The 24,071-nt window shown below is 42.3% G+C and overlaps 1 protein-coding gene across 1 annotated transcript; it reads right to left on the bottom strand.

The window, feature by feature from the left end:
* Window positions 1-11,371: 11,371 nt before the first annotated feature.
* Window positions 11,372-13,249, bottom strand: LOC147181257 (protein NYNRIN-like). The gene is made up of 2 exons (XM_086077290.1): window positions 11,748-13,249; window positions 11,372-11,716 (listed from the first exon to the last, which is right to left on the bottom strand). Exons 1-2 carry the CDS (start codon window positions 12,831-12,833, stop codon window positions 11,372-11,374), a joined length of 1,431 nt encoding a protein of 476 aa, XP_085933416.1. The 5' UTR covers window positions 12,834-13,249.
* Window positions 13,250-24,071: the final 10,822 nt, after the last annotated feature.

Here is a 24,071-nt window from a genome sequence, read left to right as displayed (position 1 = left end):
CATATCTCACCTCAAGTGTCAACATAACGTATCCATATCAAATCGTCTTTTATTGGATGGCTGGATGGATGGATAGATAGATATCAAGGTTATTTTAGTTAACTAAAACTAACAAAAAAAACTAAAATTCAAAAAACCATTTCGTTAACGAAATGAAATTAAAAACGAAAATGCTTTTTAAAAAACGAAAACGAACTGAAACTACATTTTATGTTTACAAAACGAATTATAATTATAGCAAAAATGTAATGCATGAGCCTTTGGGGATGATTTTGAATGTGATTTTAAGTAGATTTATTTTGATATTAACCGGAATGAAAGTGTGTCACACAAAAGTGACGTCATCTAAAACTGAAACAGATCTAAATATACTTTTTTTTCCTGATGAAAGAAGAGACTCTAATCTTTCTTTTGGTGGGTTCCATGTTTTTATAGCAATAGAACACAATATTCTGTGGACCTTGCACAATCAGTTAAAGTCCAGTAAAACAACTTGGAGCGAAGTGGGTCGCTTCAGTGAAAATGGCTGTGAGTGAATGAGTTAAGAAAATGATATATCACAGCTTTCTGTTAAAGATGGTGAGATATATACGTAGTTTCCGAGGCAAGTCTTCCTATTCATATCCCAAACGAGAAGCCTTTGGCTTCCCCGTTATTTTTGGGCTCACCAAAAATGTGCACATTTGAGCATTTTATAGGTCATTGTTTTCAAACGGCCGTTTGTTCCGAGAGGTAAATAAACAGGACGCCGTGTTCGTGTGGTCGCCCATTGCGTCGCCCATCAGCAGCGATATGCGACGTGACGGACGGGTAGACAAACACGAAGCCACTATCTGATGAGGGACAGACAAGTACCAGCCCTCCATCTTCGTGCTGCTTATCCTGTTCAGGATTAGGGTGGGTGGGAAGCCAGACTGGCAGACAACAATCCAATCAAAGCAAATCAAAAAGACCAAACTTGAACAGCCATTGTGGTATTGTATATCACTGCATCCGATGTTGTTATTGCTTTTTGGCTGTTATTTCATTTTGCGCTATCTCCGCCATCTTTGTTTTACCTCTCGGTTCCAACAAGCGTTGGCTTTTGTTGCTGCTTTTTTTTGTGTCAGGGTAGGCAGGAGAGGCAGAGGCCTGGTTCCTGGTTGGTTAGGCGCTCTTTTCTACTTGTTTATCCCAAAACCAGGACATCTGTTGCATTTTTATTTTACAACCCCGCCCCCTCCTTGTTTAGCATCAGGTTCCAACAGGTCTTGTCTTTTGCTGTTGCTTCTTGCACTCCAGATTCCAACAGGTGAAATCAACTTTTTGTGCTCTGTTTACGACTTGTTTATTCCAAAATGACCAAGCTCCAACAGGTGTTGTTGTCTTTTGTTATTGCTTTGTTGCTCCCTTTTCTTCTTGTTCATCTCCAGTTCCCCAATCAGCTCCCAGCTGTTGTTGTCTTCAGTCATTCCTTCAGTTTTTTTTTTGTTTGTCTGTCTTGTCTTAAACCACGAGTGGTTTTGAATATCACCGGATCTGACGTTGACGCCGCCTGTTAACGTTTCAAAGCCTCCATGCACCAGATAGACTCAAACATCAATTAGAATGACATTTGGGATACATTTTTCGGCAAAGCTGGTACTCCTTCATTCCGCGCATTGCCGGCGATGCTCACTCATACGCGGCCAGACGGGGGAGTATGCGCAAAAACGTCTCCAGAGGAGTCTCCGTGTGGTCAAATATGACATTTTGTTTATCTGAGAATGTCTGACTGTTGTGTTCAGATCAACCTGACAAAACGGGCATGCGTCTCCGAGTCGAACGGTGTTGACGCAAGGATTTGACCGCACGCTGTTAGCGGGCATCTTTATCAGCACTGGGAGAAACCTTGAAGCGTACTCGGACGCAGTTTCGTGGGAGTTGCAGTGCGCCGCAGATTCTGTTCTGACTCGTAATCGCTCTCTCTGCCCACGTTCTCACCATCCGTGATGGTATTCTGATTGCTCATTTGGCAGCCAGGAGAAAATGTACGGCTGGCAAAATGGCACACTTGAGAAAGCAAGCGAGAGGGATCGCTCGGCCTTCCGCCAGATGGTAGATCCATTCGGAGGTCGCTTATAGCGGCAAGGTGCGGTCTGGTGTACGACCTGGGTGGGATCGCGCTAAGCCACATGTGACCGGTCACCTTGGCCACTGACAACATCCACAAGGCAGTTTCCCAAAATAGAGCGCATTGTTGACTTCGAGCTCAGGCTTCCTTTTGCATTATGTTTTTGGAATGAACTGGGCTCCAAAAACATCGGCATGTTTCCCCCTCAAGTCTCCTCCCACGTGGGCAACAAAGGCAATCAAAAGAGGATTGATTTCATCAAAGTTCCATACGTTCCCGATGCAATCTGCACTCAGGTATGTTTCTGCACTATGTCATTCATGAGCCAAACTGCCCCGAGCGAGCGTCGTAATCGCACGATCTCACTGCTGACCTTCAGAGAGCCCTTGCTGAAAACTTGGATCCAGCTGGCAGTTACAAAATGCACGCAAGACAAAATGAAATGTGACTCTGGGGACTTTATGCAACAACGTTCCCTTACAAATTTTTTTTTTTTTTTTAGGTGCAAAATGGATGCCTGAGCTCCACGTTCGCCCCGAGCTTGATGGAACGGTTTAAAGTGCATTACTGGAGGAGTCCTGCCGGTACCAGGCACGACCGAGTTACAGGGGTGTCTCATTCACAACCCTGAGCTTGAGCTTTAAGAGAATTTTACATTCATGTCGTGCTCAGGCTGGATTTATACTGTAGGTCCAATTCTGATTTAATGCCAAGATCTTGAATGTCTACTTAAATGTGAGACATAAGTCAGTGTTGCTTACATAAATCTTTGGTTCAGATTTTTTTTTTCTTTCTGAACTTGAATAAAGTGTAATTGACAACAAAGTATGCTTGTAAAATAAACAGGGTAGGACAAAGGAACATAAATCCACCAATTAAATAATGAGCTTTATATGTATATTTATGTTATACTTAAATCTTGGTGGCAATAAATATCACTTAGTTTTAAAAAAACATCTAGCCCCTATAAGCTTAGAGAAGGATACAAGACTCAGTTTTTAAAATAAAGGACAATGGGGTTGACGCATAAATAAATATCTGTATACTAGGTTTCGGTGACCTTAAATAACTTTGGGTTCAGATATGAACATTTCATTTTAGAAACACGCTGTGGGTTTGGAGCAAAATAAGAAATGATAACTTGTTAAAATTGTCAACAAATTGCACTTTTAAAGAGCAATAACTTACTTTAAAAAAAAAAAAATACATTAATTTCACTGTCAAGAAATTAGCTTTTGAAAGCAATAGAAGTGAACAAGCTATTTATTTATTTATTTATTTATTTAATGCCGTTTCCTGTAGCTTCGGAGTAAGTTTGTACATTTTCCAGATAGGTCACCAACTGCACTTTTACAATAATGAAACATCACAAGATTTAGTAAATACAAAAAAAAAAAGAAACTGTCCCTTTATGGCATACAAGTCAAATAAAAGGAATGAATGAATCCTGGCCACAATTACTCAACGACAGTGAATGGGATAACTGGCTGTGTTTTTGAATGGGACAAAGACGTCCAGCAGAGGGCAATAATGGATCATCATTTAAATAATCCATACATTCAAACAGTCAGCATTGCTGGGGGCCTGGAGCAGGCCAGGCAGGAGTTCTTTTCTCCCCTGCTTTTGATAATCCATTCCCATTTCCCATCTTGAGCTTCAATTCAATTCCACTGTGATTTAAAGGGTGAGGGGCACAATGCGATTCCATCAAGCCTGAGGAATGCCTGCTTGAACCCCCTTTTAATACATTTTCAAGGTGGTTCTGTTAGTTTTGATTAATTTGAGTTATTTCATAAACGCTTAGTTTTAGTTAGCTTCAGTATTAGTTTTAGTTTACAAAAAAAAAGTGTATCACTTGTGCGCAATATTTAAAAAAACACCACAGGAGCAACATGCTTTTCTATTGGCTGCTGCTAGATGACGTCACTTTTGTGTGACACACTTTCATTCCGGTTAATATCAAAATAAATCTACTTAAAATCACATTCAAAATCATCCCCAAAGACTCATGCATTACATTTTTGCTATAATTATAATTCATTTTGTAAACATAAAATGTAGTTTCAGTTAGTTTTCGTTTTTTAAAAAGCATTTTTTAATTTCATTTCGTTAACGAAATGTTTTTTTGAATTTTTGTTTTTTTTTGTTAGTTTTAGTTAACTAAAATAACCTTGATATCTATCTATCTATCTATCTATCTATCTATCTATCTATCCATACATCCATCCAATAAAAGACAATTTGATATGGATACGGTATGTTGACACTTGAGTGGGTGAGATATGATTTAAGGATGGTTCGATTTCAAAGTGCTATGATTATGTTTCGATTCGGTTTGATACATCGGGATTGCATTGCGATTCAATATGGTACAAAGCAGTAAGTTTCCTTTTTTCTTTTTTTTTTTCTTCCCCGGAGAGCTCAGTTAATGCATTTTTATTTTGTATGTGGGTGTGTATGTGCACGAGCAGTAAGTTTCTTGTTGTCATTTCACATATGAATGAACTCGTCAGTTCTGTGAATGTGGCGAATTTCCCTCAAAGTTATACCTCTCCAAATAAAAGTTGATACGATACATATTGTATCTCAATATATCTTGAAGTGGAACGATTCGGTTGGGTTGGAGTCAACGCACTTGCGTCAAAACCGATTGCAGTGTATGGTTTCAGACACAGTGACTCATGGCAGCGGTTTGCAAACAGAAGCAAAACTCAGGCACAGTAACAACAAAAACAACAGCAAATCAACAATGGGTGAAATGAGGCCTTCCACTGTCACGGCTGTTTACACACATTGACTTGCGGGCTGTTCTAATAAGCTGTTCAGCTTGTTATACTTTTGTTTTGTTTTTTTTCCCTCCCCTGCATTTGCAGCCCTCATGAGTCACGAAGCCTAATTAACATTCTCACTCCTTTGGAAGTATAGTTTCGATTAGAAAATTGAATGTTATCTTAACATTTGTGAAGTTAATCTTTCTGAGGCACGTTGCTTTGAAATGTCACGGTTTTTTCTCTCCCTCTCTTTTTAGAGACATATCCTACCCAATGTCAACTTTGGAGGTTTCACCGTTAAAAAAGAAAGAAGAAGCCAAAAACCCTTCTGATGCTCAATGAGCAAAGTTGCCTTTAAAGGCTCCATGGTATGTTTTTCACATAAATGTGCATTAAGTGCGATGACAGGATGCAATTTGTCGCCTCACCCCAACGAATTATGCGGCACAGTAAAAAGAGAGGCTTAGCACAATAACATTATTAACTCATTCACTGCCATTGACGGTTATATACGTCAACAATTCATTTGAACTATTTCTATTAGTTTAACCTTTTTTTCACTTTTGTTAACAAGAGTATGAAAACCCATAATTTGGTTTTAGAAATACAGAGATAAAATGTGTGATTAATCGTGAGTTAACTATTGAAGTCATGCGATTAATTACAATGAAAAAAAATTAGCTAGACGATTACATTTTTAAAATTGTAATTAATCACATGACTTCACTAGTTAACTCACAATTAATCACACATTTTATATCTGTTCTAAATGTACAATAAAAAAATATAGGTTTCCATACTCTTGTTAACAAAAGTAGAAAAAATGCAAAACTAATAGAAATAGTTCAAATGAATTTTTGACGTCCATAGCCGTCAATGGCAAAAAGACACACATTCATATGCACGACTTGCAGAGGAGTCAAAGGAAAAACTCACAATTGCCCTGATGTGCAGGCTGCAGGATAACTAACGCAGCAATTTAGGATATTGTGTTCTATTGCTATAAAAACATGGAACCTACCAAAAGAAAGATTAGAGTCTCTTTTTTCATCAGGAAAAAAAAGTATATTTGTGTCTGTTTCCGTTTTGCAGCAATTAGCATTAGAATTTAGCTAAGTTTCATCATTATTCACAAACCTGTTGAAAACACTGGGGAAAAGAGGTTGTTGCAACATGGCCCTGGCTGATCTCTTATACTCTGCTGCCACCTGTTGGCCGTTTTTTGTAATAACTACCATTGCTTTAAGCGACCTATTCAGGTCAGAAGCTGCATCAAATCCTTCTGTATGCTCTATCATCATAAAAAACATATAAATACAATTTTTTTGGGGGGGGGGGGTGGAGTGCAGGACAAAGTATTAAAAAACAAATGTATACGTTTTGGGGTTTGAATGAGTTAATGCCAGCCAAAAGCTTGCCAAAAGAGTTTTTCTTCAAACAAACATTTTGATGCTGTAGCACTAACTCCAGCATCAAACCCAACTGAGTCCATAACAACAGTTCAATGTAATATTACCGAATGTATCTATGACCAAATGTCAGTTTGTGTCGTCATTGCGTGGATCCGGCGGTTTTGGGTCAGCACACACCGAAGCGACAGTCATCCTAGCGCTAACTGCTACCAGCTGACCACGAATCTCGTCAGTACAAGCCGGCCCGGGAGCGCCAGGACCACCGATGTGCAGTAAATACAGAGCTTCGCTGTGCAGTCAAAGGTTCATTGTTATACAGTGATTTTTATCATCATCAGAATCATGGAAACAGAACTGATTTAATGAGCCACTGTACCGGACGGTGTGTACTTAGCCTTGCATGAGTTATTCCATGAGATAAGCAAAGGACAGAGCCATCAAGGTATTACAGGTATGTGTATGTGTATATGTGTGTGTGCTTCACTATCAGCTGTTTACTCTACTGTATTTTTTAAAAGGTACAACAAAGTTTGAAAATGTTTGTATTTGAACTGAAACAACTATAATCTCTTTTAGAGGAGTGTCAAAAATTCGCTATTTGCAGACTCCATTCTCATTCCCGCCAACAGAAAAAGCCGTTTCCCAATTCCTGATTCCTGGCTCCGCCAATCATAGGAAGCGTTACACGCGGTCCCCGTACATCCCAGCTTGTGATTGGCTCGACGTCAAGCTATGACATGACGTGCAAATGGCTTGAATCGGACGACACATCCAGTGAAAATACGTTTTACTTTTACTCGTCAAGTACATTACAGAACCTGTACTTTTAATTTGACCAGTTATTTTTTTAGACAAATAATTGTACATTTACTCAAGTAGAGAATGTCAGTACTTTTCCCATCTCTGAAGGCGGCCCCGCTACCCCGTCAGTTCTTAACAGGCGCAACCGGAAACGGCGAATTATAGAGACAGATATATAGACAAGAAAATACATTTAAAATGTTTAACGTGCTTGTGTGAACGGGCAATGCGGAGCGGTAAAAAAACCCATCAGAATTATATAACGTATAACACTACACGCACTGGGCGACGCCTCCATTCGTGCGTGGGTCAATAATGTGGCCAAGTCGAATAGGGCCAGATTGGATTTGGACACTTGCTAAACACAGTTTTGATTGTCATCCCTAAAAATCAGATTTGAGGAGGAACCCGAGTGGAATCAGATATGCCCGCAGTCTGAACGCAGCCTCAATCCCTAAAATAGAAAAACAACCAAAAAACTGTTTCTAATATCACACAAACAAACATTCAAATAATTTTTCTACCTTCACTCTTAACATTTGGGACATTAACTCATTCATTGCCATTGACGGCTATAGACGTCAAAAACTAATTTGAACTATTTCTATTAGTTAATTTTTCCCCCCCACTTTTATTAACAAGAGTATGAAAACCTAAAAAAAGATATATCATTGTACATTTAGAACATATAAAATTCTGGGGTTGGTGAAGGACTCTGGTTGGTGGCCCGGTGGGTGGTGGGTGGTGTCTGGTGTGTGCTGGATTTCACTTTCCTTTCTTTTCTTTGGTCCTTCCTCGGGTCTCCTGACGGCGGTGTTCGGTAAAATTACCAAATGAACAATACTGAGCTCTTAGAAAAAAAAGAAAAAAAAAGAACATATAAAATTCGTGATTAATCTTGAGTTAACTAGTGAAGTCATGTGATTAATTACAATTGAAAATTGTAATCGCCTGATGCCCCTAATTAAAAAAAGAAAAAGAAAAGATTATTAAAAATAAGGGGTGTCAAGACAATTAAATGTTTTAATTGTAATTAATCGCACGACTTCAATAGTTAACTCACAATTCATTACAAATTTTATATCTGTTCTAAATGTACAATAATTATTTTTTTTAACGTTTTCATACAAACGTAAAACTAATAGAAGTAGTTCAAATGAATTTTTGACGTCTATAGCCGTCAATGGCAGCGAACGAGTTAAGAGCCAATGTATGTGGGTGTAACTGTAAACCTAAAGCTAAGCACATTTCTTAAATTGAATAAACAGTACACGACGTTTCTCTCTTCTCTGAGTAAAAAGGAGGAGCATCAAACATTCTGGCACAGTTGACAGCGATGGGTCATAAACCCATCACTATTAATAAATCCAGATGCAGCATAATAAACATTATCAAATGGTTTTAGAAGAGTTTACAAGTACAACACGGTCAACTGTGTAAATGGTTTAGAAAGATCAACAAAAAGGGCAATGCAATCAAGTTTGTTATCCAAAGCGTATACCATTCACACTTCGAGTTTGCTGCTCTGGTCTAATGTTTAGGAACAAATTTGATCGCTTATTCGACGTTCCAATATGAAGAAGAGTTACGCTACATAATCGGTTTTCCATAGTTTCCAAATACACTCACAAATAAAAAAAAAAGTGCAGCAGGACATCAACAATAATCCAGCAAGTGCTAGAAGTTGTGGGTTTAATTTGCAGCCATGGTAGCTTTCCTACATTCAAATAAACAGAGAGCATTGAACACTTCAGCAGCAGATAAGGCCTGAAGGAAAAAGCAATGTCGAATGGATAATTGGTACATTCGGGCCAAGGCTCTGTGAGCTGTGACTTGCAGTAACAAAGTGTTGATTAAAAATGTCCTTAAGTTATTTTTTGATTGGAAATAGGTCAGTCTGGGTATCCAGGATTTCGTTGGTTTCGCTGTACAGATTAAAAGAAGGCAAAAGCAGGCAAAAAATACCACCAATCTCTGTTAAAAGGCAAACGCCTTGTTCCAGGCAATGTCCCCATGACGCAACGGTGGAGCAATTTCAGGCAAGAATTAGCGGTTATTTCTGTCCTTTACTCTTATTTATGTTTTTAGGGTGTATGTTTCCCAATAGTTACAGCTGTCAAAATTAATCGATTAATCGACAAGTAATCGATGATCAAATTAATTGACAACTATTTTAATAATCGAGTAATCGTTTGGAGCCATTTTTGGATTTAAAATTCTCCAAATCCAAATTTCAGCATATCAACAGTTATTGTTCATTGATTTATGTCGTCCTTAATGAAAGGCGACTGATTATCTTCTGTGTTTAATCAAAATAAGGCATTTGCAAATATCTGTTTTTACCGTAGAAAACAATGACCAAACAGGGAAAATAGTACTGCGCACCCCCGCAATACCCCCCCCCCCCCCCCGCCCAATCACTATGCGAATACGAAGTACGAAATAAACGGCAATCACTGGTTAATAAACCGTAATCAGGGAAACAAATGTTTTTGTAATACTTTAATGCAAAATTAAGATGATTCTGATTAGTAAGCAATAGATAAATAGATTCTAAAAATATTTGTGACAGCACCATTTACAAAATTGTTTAAAATTATATTAGGATCTTAGTAAGCAGATATTAAATGGATATCACTTAGGGACAAATCATATAAAAAAGTAAGGGTCCACAACGTTCTTAAATGTCCTTTCAGCAATAAAAGGAGGTTTCCATATTTCCTGCTAAATATTCCTGATACGGGCAATTGGGCAGTGGTCACTAAAATTTAAGGAGAACAACTTCAGAGGATTTAAAGTTATGTGGCGTGTTGGTTAAAATGAGGTCCAATAAGGTGGCCTTGCCTTCTCGGGGCTTAACTAGGAGCAGAAATCATTTCTATTAGGTTTTAGTTACTGCACAGGTCTTTGAAACCATCAGACACACTGAGAAGATTTATTTCACCCAGAAGCAGAATCTCGAAGGAAAGATGATATGATATGTGATGAGCTCAAATAGAAATGGAAGTTGACTGTACTGACGATATATTCAACATTTTTGTGAAAGATGTTTTCTAAAGGATTTTTTTTTTTAAATATCCCAGTTGAGTTGTACAGTTTATAGGTCACATTAACGGCGAAACAGCTTTGGTCTATTTTTTATATCACAAAAACTTGCTATTCGCTTTTATAGTCTGTTGCCATTTTTCTGGTTTAAAGATGTTAAGAAACAATATTATTTCTGAAGAAAAAACGACGTGCCACTTGTTTGATTTGGTAATAGCCTGCTTGCTTTTGTCAGAGTGCACAGATTTTGTTTGGAAAGCCTTTAAAGAGGCACTTCACACACACACACACACACACACACACGCACCCCTTCCCCCACACACACGCGCACACACACAAGCCAAGAATGGACTGTCGCGCCAAAAAGGAACACGAGTGGTCCTTCTCTAATCAATTAAGCATTGAAAATCACGAGTGCCCAGAACCATCAGTGGAGATATTACACGTGTAATATTCATGGCATGCAGGTAAACAATAGGCATGTAGATGTTGCGCCATTATCATGTAAATCTCCTTCATATTTAACTCATTCACTGCCATTGACGGCTATAGACGTCAAAAATTCGTATGAACTATTTCTAATAGTTTAACATTTTTTTCCACTTTTGTTAACAAGAGTATGAAAACCTAGATTTTTTTTTTGAAATACAGATATAAAATGTGTGATTAATCGTGAGTTAACTATTGAAGTCATGCGATTAATTACAAGTAAAAATTTGTTCAATGTTTTTAATCGTAATTAATCGCATGACTTGACTAGTTAATCAACATTTTTACATCTGTTCTAAATGTACAATAAAACAATATAGGTTTTCATAATCTTGTTAACAAAAGTAGAATATTTTTTAAACTAAAATAAATATTTCAAATTAATTTTTGACGTCTATAGCCGTCAATGGTGTCACGATCTGTCACGGTTGAAGTTGGCTGTCACGAAACGGAGTGGAGGACCCAAATGCAGGAAGGTAGGAGAGCCACGGCAGTGATGCTGATAACTTAGTTTTAATCAAAAACAAGGAAACACAAAATCACGCCCGAGGGCGGATAGAACAGCGAGTAGTGTGAGATACAGAGTAGCATCACGAAGTAATAACCCGACACTCCTTGCTGCTTCTGTCAGGCTTTTATCTTGGCCTGACGAGCTAATGGGCAGCAGGTGTGTTTGGCGGGATCCGCCCTCCAGCTGTTTCCCCAGCAACTGCAAGGGAAAACAGAAACAGCTGACCCCAATCATGACAGTACCCCCCCCACTAACGAACGCCCCCAGGCGGACCACCTGGCAGAGAAGGGTGCGACGACTGGAAGTCACGGACAAGTGACTGGTCCAGAATCCAGGAGCGGGGGATCCACTGGCGGTCCTCAGGACCGTACCCCTCCCAGTCGACCAGATACTGCATCCCCCTGCCACGCTTTCGAGAGTCCAGTATGGCCCTAACCGTGTAGACAGGCTGCCCGCTGACGACCCGGGGAGGCAGTGGGGGCGCGGCCGGCGGGCACAATGGGCTGGCAGAGACAGGCTTGAGCAAGGACGTGTGGAAGACTGGGTGCACCTTGAGTGTGGGTGGCAGGTTGAGCCGAACTGCCACCGGGTTGATCACGGAGTCGACTTCAAATGGGCCGACAAACCGAGGCCCCAGCTTCTTGGAACCCCGCTAACTGCAGGTCCCGAGTGGAGAGCCATACCTTCTGTCCCGGTCGGTAGGATGGTGCTGGGATCCGGTGCCTGTCTGCGAGTCGCCTGTTGCGGGCCCTTGTGCGGCACAGGGCCTTCCTGGCGTCCCGCCAAACCCTGCGAGCCCGGCGGAGGTGGATATGGACCGAGGGAATGGCAACCTCGCCCTCCTGGGAAGGGAACAAAGGGGGTTGATAGCCGTAGGCAGCGTTGAACGGGGACAAACCTGTGGCAGAGCACACGAGGGTGTTGTGGGCATATTCGATCCATGGAAGGTGGGATGCCCACGAGGAAGGATGCTGATGGCACACACATCGGAGCGCCGCCTCCAAGTCCTGGTTAGCTCTCTCCGTCTGCCCATTTGATTGGGGGTGATAGCCCGAAGACAGGCTAGCCGTAGCTCCCAAAGACTTGCAGAAAGCCTTCCACACCCGGGACACAAACTGAGGCCCCCTATCGGAGACGAGGTCGGATGGGATCCCGTGGATCCTGAATATGTCCCTTATCAGGATATCCGCCGTTTGCAACGAGGTGGGCAATCTGGGCAGGGCGATAAAGTGCGCCATCTTGGAAAAACGGTCCACCACCGTAAGGATCACCGACTGCCCGTTGGAATGTGGTAGCCCGGTAACGAAATCCAGCGCCAAGTGCGACCAAGGACGGTGGGGAATGGGCAGGGGGCGGAGCTGACCGGCTGGCATATGGCGAGAGGGCTTCTTACGAGCACACACCGTACAGGACGTGACATACTCTTTTATGTCCTTGCGTAGCCCTGGCCACCAAAACCTCTGTGCTATTAGGGACAGCGTTCGACCCACCCCAGGATGACATGCCACTTTTGACACATGCCCCCACTGCAGCACCTCTTGACGAAGGTGTGTGGGTACAAACAACTTATTCCCAGGGCATGCTACCGGGGTCTGCGTGTCGCCAGTTGCTTCCACCACCTTTCGCTCTACCTCCCACTGGAGGGCTCCCAACACTCTGTTCTCAGGCACGATCGTTTCGGGTGGAGACCCCTCGGCGGCTGGACCGTGCATGCGGGACAAGGCATCCGGCTTGGTATTCCGGGCTCCTGGTCGGTAAGTGATGATATAATTAAAACGTGTCAGGAACAGGGCCCAACGCGCTTGACGGGAATTTAGTCTCTGAGCGGACCGGAGGTACGACAAGTTCTTGTGGTCCGTGAAGATCTGGAAGGGTTCCGCCGCGCCCTCCAGCCAGTGCCGCCACTCCTGCAACGCAAAAATAATGGCCAGCAGCTCACGGTTGCCCACATCGTAGTTGCGCTCCGCCTGGTTGAGCCGACGTGAGAAGAAGGCACAGGGATGCAGCCTCTGGTCAACCGGGAACCGTTGGGACAACACCGCCCCCACTCCCGTCTCTGAAGCATCCACCTCGACCACAAATGGAAGAGCCTCGTTAGGGTGTGTCAAAACCGGTGAACGTGAAAATAATCATTTTAATTTAACAAAAGCGGCCTCAGCCTGCTGAGTCCAAATAAACGGAATCTTGGTAGACGTCAGCCTCGTCAGAGGTTCCGCTTTCATGCTATAGTCGCGGATGAACCGACGGTAGAAATTAGCGAACCCCAGGAACCTCTGCAAGTGCTTTCTTGACGTGGGTGTTGGCCACTCGACCACGGCCTGGATCTTGGCCGGGTCGGCTCTCAATTGACCCCTCTCCACAATATAGCCGAGGAACTGGACCGAACTGGTGTGAAACGCACACTTTTCTGCCTTCACATATAGCCGGTTTTCCAGCAGTCGCTCCAAAACCAGCCGAACGTGTTGTCGATGTTCTGCTAGATTTCTAGAGAAAATCAAAATGTCGTCAAGATAAACAAAACAAAAGTGATTAAGCATGTCACGCAAGACATCATTAATGAAACATTGAAACACTGCGGGAGCGTTTGAGAGGCCAAAAGGCATAACCAAATACTCAAAATGCCCGATGGGTGTTCTAAACGATGTTTTCCATTCGTCGCCCTCCCTTATCCTAACCAGATGGTAGGCACTGCGAAGGTCTAATTTGGTAAACACCGCAGCAGAATGTAATGGAGCAAATGCTGACTCCATTAGCGGTAATGGGTATTTGTTTTTAATTGTTATGTTATTCAAACCAAGGAAATCGATGCAAGGGCGTAGAGTCTTGTCTTTTTTCTCAACGAAGAAAAATCCTGCCCCTAGCGGCGACTTGGAAGGCCGAATAAGCCCAGCAGCCAGCGACGTTGTGACATATTCATTAAGGGCTTGGAGTTCCGGCTTGGCTATTCGGTACAGGCGTGTACTAGGCAGTGGTGCGCCAGGAACCAATTCTATCGCGCAATCATAAGGTCGATGCGGAGGGAGAGATAAGGCCCGGTCTTTACTAAAAACTTCCCGTAAGTCGTGGTATTCTACTGGCACATTTTCTAGGTTAATAGATTCCATTATTGCTTTAGCTGGACTACGGTGGTGGTTTACGGCTGACAGCAGGCAATGTGAGTGACAAAACAAGCTCCATCTCTCTAACCTAGGCATGCCCCAGTTTATGTCAGGGTTGTGCCTGGCCAGCCAAGTCAGACCCAGGACCACTGGGGCTGACCTGGAGGGCATAATGAAAAACTGTCTAGTCTCCACGTGATTTCCCGATAAACGCATATGTAGACTCTCTGTTCTATGTGTAATCACCCCCAAGAGGCGCCCGTTGAGGTCATACATCTCCTTGGTTTTCTCGAGTCTAATCACCGGACATTTCAAGATGTTAACAATTTTCGGGTCGACAATACAATCATCAGCCCCAGAGTCCACCAAAGCCGTCATCTTTACATTCACCCCACCCCATGTCATTTCTCCTGACAATTGGAGCCTTTTAGTGTCCAACTGGCCATTTGGGTCACCTGATCCCGTGGACTTGGAGTACTCACACTGGTTGTTGCGTCGGGGTTGAATGGTTGTGGCTGGAACGGGTGCGACGTCCCGACGTCTATCAGGCCGCCTCCAACACGTGGCCGATTGGTGTCCGGGCCGACCACGATATTGGCACGCCTGATTTCTCCACCGGTTCCTGTGTTCCGCTGCAGAGAGCCGTCCTCCCCCCAGCTGCATAGGCTCGATGCCATCTTCCACAGGAGGGCGTCGCCAGGAAGCGTCGGAAGGCGAGACGCCGAAGAAGTGCCCCGCGGACGTGGTCGAAACCGGCTGAGCGGCAGTGTCTGCTGCCTTAGGTCGTCGCTCCTCCTCCCGTTCCCGCTGCCGCTCCCGCAACCTGTTGTCCAAGCGGATGGCCAGGTTGATGAGTTCCTCCAGGCGGGACGTCTCGTCCCGTGCCGCCAGCTCGTCCTTGATTCGCGGGCTGAGTCCTCGTCGAAAGATCCCACACAGCGCCGCTTCGTCGTAACGGCTCTCGGCCGCCAAAACCCGGAAGGAGATGGAGTATTCTGCCACGGACAAGTCGGCCTGCTGGAGGTCCAGCAAGCGGCTGCCCGCTTCCTTCCCTTTTACTGGGTGGTCGAAAACGTTTCTAAATTCCGCGAGGAAGGCAGGAAATGAAGCTCGGAGCTCTGGATTGGCTTTACTGACTGCCATCGCCCATAATGCCGCCTGGCCGGAAAGTAGGCTCATTACAACGGCGACCTTGGCGCCATCGTTCGGGAAAGTGTGCGGCTGTTGATCGAGAACCAGGCTACACTGGTGAATGAATTGTTCACACCCACCAATTTCGCCAGAGTAGCGTGGAGGATGGGGAATATTGGGTTCCCGAAGAACAAAGTTGCCAGCTGATCGGGACACGGAGGAGACAGGTGACGCCCCGGCTGGTCGTAAGTCTTCCGCGGCCGTGTCTTCCGACCTCCGCTCCACCTTCAAGGTGAGTCGCCCGATCTGGGCGGTTAGCGTCGACATTGCCTCAGCTCGCTGAAGTATTGCTCGTGCTGTCCGAGTAAACGCCCATGGCTGGCCATGGCCTGGCACAGGCTGTTGGGGTCTGCGGGGTCCATTGTGGTCGGGTTATTCTGTCACGATCTGTCACGGTTGAAGTTGGCTGTCACGAAACGGAGTGGAGGACCCAAATGCAGGAAGGTAGGAGAGCCACGGCAGTGATGCTGATAACTTAGTTTTAATCAAAAACAAGGAAACACAAAATCACGCCCGAGGGCGGATAGAACAGCGAGTAGTGTGAGATACAGAACAGCATCACGGAGTAATAACCCGACACTCCTTGCTGCTTCTGTCAGGCTTTTATCTTGGCCTGACGAGCTAATGGGCAGCAGGTGTGTTTGGCGGGATCCGCCCTCCAGCTGTTTCCCCAGCAACTGCAAGGGAAAACAGAAACAGCTGACCCCAATCATGACAAATGGCAATTGGACGTTGGACGAAACAAGCTTTCATGACAAACATCTATTGTAATTCTGAATATGTAGTCTACGTCCAATAATGACGCCGAATGTGGCCAAGGTTATCTACAAGGGAGCGAGCGATCACGTGACAAAACTCTGTTCCAATATGAGAATATTGATCTGGTTAAGAACAGAAGGTCAGACCGCAGTATGTTTACGGTACCATTACGGCGCTAGATGATGATAAAGCTGGCGGAATGGATCAGAGCCAGATGAGAGCGGATCGCTTAATTGTACGCTCAACCTCTTTTGTTGTGACTTTGTCCTCTGCTTGCGGTGTTTTATTACATATTTTAGCTCACACAGATCCTATCACCTCTGAAAGGTTTTGTGCCCTGTCATTAAGGTGGCTAAACCTGTTAGCAGGGTTGCTATTAAAGCCGTAGCGAGGTTGGAAAAGTTCATTCACATCCTTGATGATCATTTTGCCTTAAAAGGCATTTATTATTTATTATTATTTATGCTCGGCAAAGGGATTTGTTTGTGTCCTTCACTGTTTATGGTTTAGGTTTAGGTTTGCCTCAACTTGGCGTACAAACTATGAAAGATACACAATTCTGTTTTTATAAAAATAATGAATAATAATATCATAAAGGTGTTAATCCAACGAGACACTGGCTATTGTGGTGGTAGTTTGCAGAGTTGATTAAGTGCACAAAGTAACTTCAATTTTTTGTTTATTTTTTTTGCTGCACGGTTCAAACGAGGGCTCAGAGGATGTCAACATTTGTAACTTTTGGCCACCTTTTTGTGTTTACGGCTGGCCCCCCGCCTTGGGGCCCAGATTAACGGCCCTAAAATCTTCCAAACCTCTGAGCATCCGAAAAAATGCAAATTGCTCCATTTAGGCTATTTTGGAAGTTTGGACATTTTTGTTCAGGTCCCTGTTTTTTTCCCCCTTAAACTAATTACAGCGTTCCCTCATTACTTCACGGTTCACTTATTGCGGATTTTCATTTGTGACCAATTTGTGTCATTTGTAATACGGTTGTAATACGTTAAGCCATTTTAAGATTAAAAAAGAAAAACTTCAGCAACAGGTCGATAATGAGTCTACATTTTGCAAGCTAAAAGTTGAATTTATTAATTGTATGTGGGGTTCATAATGGCTTAATAGAGGTAAAAATTAACCTAAAAATTAAATAAAAAAATAATTTATAAAAGCGAACCTCTACTTTGCGGGGGTTTGGAAAATATCACCAGCGAAAAAGGGAGGGAAAACTGTAATTGCATAATTTCTGCTTCTACTGTATTCTACATTGCAATTAATGTAAACATCATCAAATAGAAAGCATATTTAATAATATATAAGGATATAATATAACAATATATGTAATAGCTTTTCTTTGATCTTTGAATAGATTTCTTCTCTTGTAAAATACAAACTGTTAAACAAATGGACTAAAACTGGCACAGCTTCGCAGGCATCTTTTTTTTCTCATAGAAACAATTCTCAAAACTTCTTAGCCTAAACTTCCAAGTTTAATTGTGCCCCCAAGCAGCACGCTCCAGCAGGGTGTAGTTGATAGGACGCAAAAGGAAGTTAATGAAACTGAGTTTGTTTGTTTTTAAAGGGATTTCAATTAACCTCCAGAGTTAATGCTTTAATTTTGACAGCCCTCGTTTATGGTATTATTTGCTAATGACCTTAAAATGAAAAACACAAAAGCCCAAGCACTTGAAAATCGCATTGGACCTCAGTGTGCAAGGGGATCAACATAAGAACTTGGCTTATTCTACGAGTTCCCAAAACTGGGGTTCACCACCGGCCCTGCCATGACCCTGAACCTTTTCAAATGGCTCTAAACACTTCTAAGATGACATTTTGTTCCGCTACATGACCACTACTAATTCAGTGGCATGGCCTTGCCAGTTGACTTGTCAATTGGGAGTCCAAGGAACAATTTTATAGGTCAGTTCGATGAGTCATAAAGTCCTTTCATCCAGATTTGAACGACAATTCGAGTCATACAGTAAATAAGAAGGAATGTTGCAGAAAATGTATGAAGCTGCAATTTTCCACCCATTCCAACTTAAACCCGCAATGGCCCGATTATCGATCGTCTCAAAAAGATTAACCTGAGCGATTATCCTGTCTTACGGGGTATGTTAAAGCAACACTAAGGAACTTTCAGTTTACGTTGATTATGGCGACGCCATATGGACAAAAATTGTATTATTATGTTGTTTTGCTTTTTTTGAAAGAGCTCAGTATTGTTCATTCGGTAATTTTACCGATTCAACATGTCATCATCATTGCACTCTTTTTAAAATGTTTTTAATTTTTTTAAATTTTGTATGTGCGTGAGTATGTGTGTGTGCATGTGTGCGTGCGTGTGAGTGTGTACTCATTAGTTCACCTAAAACCTATTAAAAATCCCATACCGTTCACCTAAACCGAATACTTCAGAATCCAGCTAGAGTCGTGAGGTTGTCAGGAGACCCGAAGAAGGATCAAAGAAAATAAAGGAAAGTGAAATCCAGCACCGACCAGGCATCACCTACTACCCACCGGGTTACCAACCAGAGTCTTTCACCAACCCCAGAAACACCTAAATTCCAACAAATTAGGGAGACCTCAAGACTGAGGAAAGGAAGGAAGGATAGATGAAGCAGAGTGAGATCCACAGACATCAGCTTCCACCGGTATTGTTATGTCTGAAGGAAGACCACATTTCCTATGAAGACAAGCGCATTGCGTCCTTTTTGTTTTAGCTCACTCTAGCAAGTGAAGTCAGGGCCAATGTTGATCCTTGACTGTCCTTTCATCCGGGGTAGCTTTTGACGTATGCCATAAAGCAGTCAGCACATTTGTAGTTTTTTGTGTGGCAGTGTTCTTACCATCTTCCTCAAAGTTGCTTAGTGCCAGTAAAAATGATACAGACAATCTCAGGCCACGGCAAAGGTACCATTCAACTAGTTTTAAGTCGATGCTTCATCAGAAGAGTTATGACAATATTTTATTACGGTTGAAAAGTTCCTTAGTGCTACTTTAAGAGTGATCCCCTCTCTCACTGATCCACACTAAAAACAGGGCCACCAATTGCTGATTGGCAAGTTTATTCAAGTTAACGTTAAAAAGTACTACTGATTGTCACGCCCACCTAAGTGGGGCGAAATTCTTTCTCCGCATTTGACCCATCCCCTGAGGGAGTGGTGAGCAGCAGCAGGAGCTCAGGAATCATTTGGTGATCTAACCCCCCAATTTTAACTCTTGATGCTGAGTATCAAGCAGGGAGGGAAATGGGTCCCATTTTTATAGTCTTTGGTATGACTCGGCCGGGGATCGAACCCTCTACCACTAGGCCGCTGAGCTGTGGTAGCAATTCAAAGTCAAACATAGACCATTCAAATTCAGTTTCTGGTGGCACTTCAGCCCATATTGATACTTCGGTGATTTGAGGTACTGTATTTGCAATATCGTACCAAAAATGAAAACGGTACTAGTATATAGATTAGCGGACTCACACAAGAACCACACAAGCGGCAGAGAGGCTCGTCTAGTGCAGCAATGAGGGTTAATTGAAAAAAAAGAAGAAAAAAAAGAAGCTACACACAAAATCTTTTAGCAGCTGCAAAAATTCCTTTGTTGAGGACTGCGCAAGTTACATTATGGCTGTTTTTAATGTTTTCCTCGATGTGAGACCGTTCTGTGAATCTGCATGATGCGCCAACGGTCCCAATATGTTGCATAATTCCAACCACTTACCACGTCACATGTAAAACCCTCGTTAGATCTTGACTGGAATACAACGGTCACAAAGTGGAACTAATCAGCTGAGCGTCTGCTGAAGTACGCTGCACCCCCCCGCTGCTGTGTCGTCAGCTGCGCCCAAGCGGGTGATTTCCACCGCAATCAATATCAGCCATGTCTGGGCAAGAGACATAAATGAGCAACTGAAGTCTGGAATATTTAGATGCTTGAAGAAATGGGAACATATAGCAAAGAGCACGACGACACGGTTCCAATAAGAGTGATGTGCTACAGAGCAATCAGCATCTTACATAATCACTGACAAAGGGTCGAACAAACAGCCGAGTGACAATTTGTCACAACATCTGTTACGGCGTGAGCTAAGATAACAGCAGAATGGAAGCATATACGGTGATTAAAGGTGATCAAAGGTGAGCGCCCCCTGGTGATCTCATTTGGAAGTGAGATCATAAAACGGATCTTAGCAAACATCTAATTAAAGATGCTTTCTCTCAGGCAATCACAGCGGTAATGAATTGGTAATTACTTGTCACAGTCAAGCCCAGAGTCCGTTTGCCAGCAGGTTCTAAAGGCAATTAAATCCTTGGAAAATAGCACCACCATCATGGGGGAATTGCGGTGGGCTCCAGACCTCGTGTAGTGGAGTGACTGCGTAGTAATTCAAAAATGGGCGGTTCAGCTACTGGTTCCCAACATATTTGAGTGAAATAATGAAGCGGTTATACAATGTAATGGTAGCTAACTGGACTGCCCCAAAAAAAAAAAAAGATAGTATTTTAGCCTAAAAGAAATAATATTGATGAACAAGTTTTGCATTAGAGAAGTACTTAACTGCAGACACGAATGGTGCTCAAGTTCTTATATAACGGAGGAGGGGCGACATGTCACATGCCCAATTAGGGGTGTGAATTGCCTGGTGATTCGATTTGTATCACGATTCATAGGTCACAATTCGATTCGATGCCGATTAATCCCGATACAAATCTATAAATTGATTATTGCGATTTTATTTATTTTTTACTCAAATTTAGAAATTACCAATCAGTAAACTTGTACATGTACACTGTAAGATTTGTATGAAAATGTATTTATCTGAAAATTCAGGCTTGTAACTGAGCCACTGCATTTAACAAACAGGTTGCAGTCTGTTTCATGTTTGAACAGCCCTGAAATAAAAATATTAAGGCTTAATGTTGCATTAATATAACATTCTTCCATGCTTAATGTGTGAATCCTAACCCTTAGTAAGATGTTTTGTTGAATATTCCCATAATAATTTGATGTTTAAAAATCGATTCGGCCGCATATCGATTCGAGAATTGCACGCTGTAATATCGCGATATATTGCCGAATCGATTTTTTTCTAACACCCCTATGCCCAACCAAGTGCGTCATTAAATGTAATTTACCCCCCACACATTTTTTTTAAATAGAAGACTGAAGTAGACAGAAACAGTTTAAATGCTTTACGTCCACATTTTATTTATCTATCTATCAATTAGGAGCTGAACTCGCTCCTAAAATCCAGATTTGCTAATTGTGTCAACATCAGTGAATACATTTTGGTTGGATTCGTAACCTAATATGCCGTATTTCCGTGAGGGGGGAAAAAAGGACGTATTTCCCTAAATTTGACATAAATAGGAAATGGAGAAGACATTTAGCGCTTTATCTACACCATACGGTGTCAAAAACGTTTTAGGAAGATCCACTTCTATGACAACGTATTATTATAATCAGCAGACGTATTGCTGCCGCATTGATCTAACTCATAGGTCTCAAACTCCGGTCCTCGAGGGCCGCGGTCCTGCATGTTTTTGAGGTTTCCCTTCTCAAACACACGTGATTCAACGGATCAGCTCTTAAACAAGCTTTGCAGAAACCTGATTACAATTTACGATCCTGATTATTTGATTCAGTTGTGTTGGAGGAGGGAAACCTCTAAAACATGCAAGACTGCTGCCCTTGAGGACTGGAGTTTGACACCTATGTATCTAACTACAGAATAATTGTTCTTTAAAGTTCCAAATGGCTTACATGAAGTATAAAATAATGTGCTGCATTGTAGCAAATGATAGTATCTGATTATTGCACACTTTGGTGTTGTAAAATACAAATAGTGCTCGTCCTCGCGGAAAACATTGATTGAGCTAGCCTGCATGCTACTTTAGCTAGCTGCGGAGACCATGGATATTAGATAGCGAGAGTAAGCCTCAGCATGTGTTTGGTTCCAATAAGTTTATAACGTATTCAATTCTTTAGCGATTTTTTTTTTTTAATCTTTTTATTTTTTTTATTTTTTATAAAGAGCTCAGTATTGTTCATTCGGAAATGTCATCATCATTGCTCTTTATTTTATTTTATTTTATTTTTTATTTTATTTATTTATTTTATTTATTTTTGATTTTTTTTGTGTGTGTGTGGGTGAGTATGTGTATGTGCATGCGTGCGTGTGTGCGTGCGTGTATTTGTTAGCTCACCAAAAAACCTATTAGAAAAAATCTCATACCGTTCACCTAAACCGAACACCGCCGTCAGGAGACCCGAGGGGACCAAAGAAAAGAAAGGAAAGTGAAATCCAGCACCGACCAGACACCACCCACTGGGCCACCAACCAGAGTTCTTCACCAATTCTTTAGCGATTTTGATGCAGATTGGTTTGTTACAAACATCAGACATGCAGCTACGATATAAGCCACGAGTTATTTTATAATCGGGGGTTCAACACCGCAGCCACTCAGAGTGAAGACACTATGTATAAGATAGCTATGCCGACGGCCACTTGCCAGGAATGTATGCGTTTTGCTTCCTTTTTCTAAACAATCAATCTTACGCAGCTTGGCAACTAGTTGCCGTTGTTCGCGTTTGATCTAATAACCGGGAAGAAAAAAGCCGACGGATCAACACGCGCGTTTGTGTTTACTTTACGTCAAATCGCCAAATAATATTTGCAGAGTGCCATGAAAACATTCAGAGCATTGTCAAAAGAATATCTGGCATGATTTCATGTGTATGGACTCCAAACACATTCTCTTGTAAGATGCATCAACTGGCGCCCCCACATGGTTTAAGTCTGTAACTGTCACAGAAAATAGACTTGCAGTTACCATATAAACAAAACGCATCTATCTATCTATCTTTCTCTCTTTCTCTCTCTCGCTATCTATCTATCTATCTATCTATCTATCTATCTATCTATCTATCTATCTATCTATCTATCTATCTATCTATCTATCTATCTATCTATCTATCTATCTATCTATCTATCCATCCGAGCTGGGACAAAATATTATTTGGCAATACATAGCGATACTTGTTCACACGACCCGCAGTATCGATCCATTAAGTGGTATCGCGATACTTAATTGATACCATAGATTGCCGTGCAAATTTTTTCCCTCTCTTTTTAGTAATGTGCTTCAATTCAGCAGGTCGTCTCGTCTGATCTCAGGTCAGCCTCGTCTAGGTTTCAAGGTGGGGCGGCCACAACTTGGGCTGCGCGCGGGGGAATATACCGCCCTCTACTGGCGGCCGCGTAGTGCCCGCTGGCTCCCCGCTTTTCAGTCAAATGTTTAAACTCAGCGGGAGAGGCTTCGAGGTGGCCGCCTCATCAGCCGCGACGCGGGCCGCACGCGTGGGAACGGGTCCTCTCCAGCCCCTATTAGTCAAGCTATCACTTGTTAGCATATTAATGCGTGATAGAACCTAGATAAGTGAAAGGCGTCATTTTGGAATAATTTTAATATATTACCTGTATGGGTTGTCACCTGTGTATAGGCCTTCATACTGGTGATGATTTGAGAACAGTTCTGACAGACTAGACTGATTAGAGAGTGATTTCCAACGCTAAATCTCATAAAGTTCCTACAGTATGTATGATCTAATTAGAGTACAATGCGTTCTTAAGAAGCAATCACTTACTGTAAAGCGAGTGACATTTAAATTCAGGCTGCCTACCCCCAGAGATTCTGCAAATATTACTCTCGCGGCATAGGATGAAACAATTATTCACCTTTTTCACAGAAGCCAGCAAAATAGAGATAATGAAGCAAATGTGTGTCATAGGTCTGGCAAAAAAAAATATTTCAGGAATGGTGTCCGTAACCCAAAACAAAATCCAGGTTTTCCCCTCAATGTTGGCCAGACAGTCAACCAACACGTGTACAAAAATATCCTGTCATCTTG

The sequence above is a fragment of the Leptonotus elevatus genome, chromosome 1 (assembly GCF_054856555.1).
Source record: "Leptonotus elevatus isolate MCC_2025b chromosome 1, RoL_Lele_1.0, whole genome shotgun sequence".
NCBI classification, from domain to species: Eukaryota; Metazoa; Chordata; class Actinopteri; order Syngnathiformes; family Syngnathidae; genus Leptonotus; species Leptonotus elevatus.
Note: the sequence above shows the minus strand (reverse complement) of the source record. Positions and strands in the feature narration are given on the sequence as shown.

Coding starts and splice junctions, on each gene's coding strand:
- LOC147181257 (XM_086077290.1), bottom strand. CDS start 12,833: ATGCACGGTCCAGCCGCCGAGGGGTCTCCACCCGAAACGATCGTGCCT. Junction 11,717..11,747: donor TCCAAGAAGCTGGGGCCTCG/GTTTGTCGGCCC, acceptor GTCGACTCCGTG/ATCAACCCGGTGGCAGTTCG.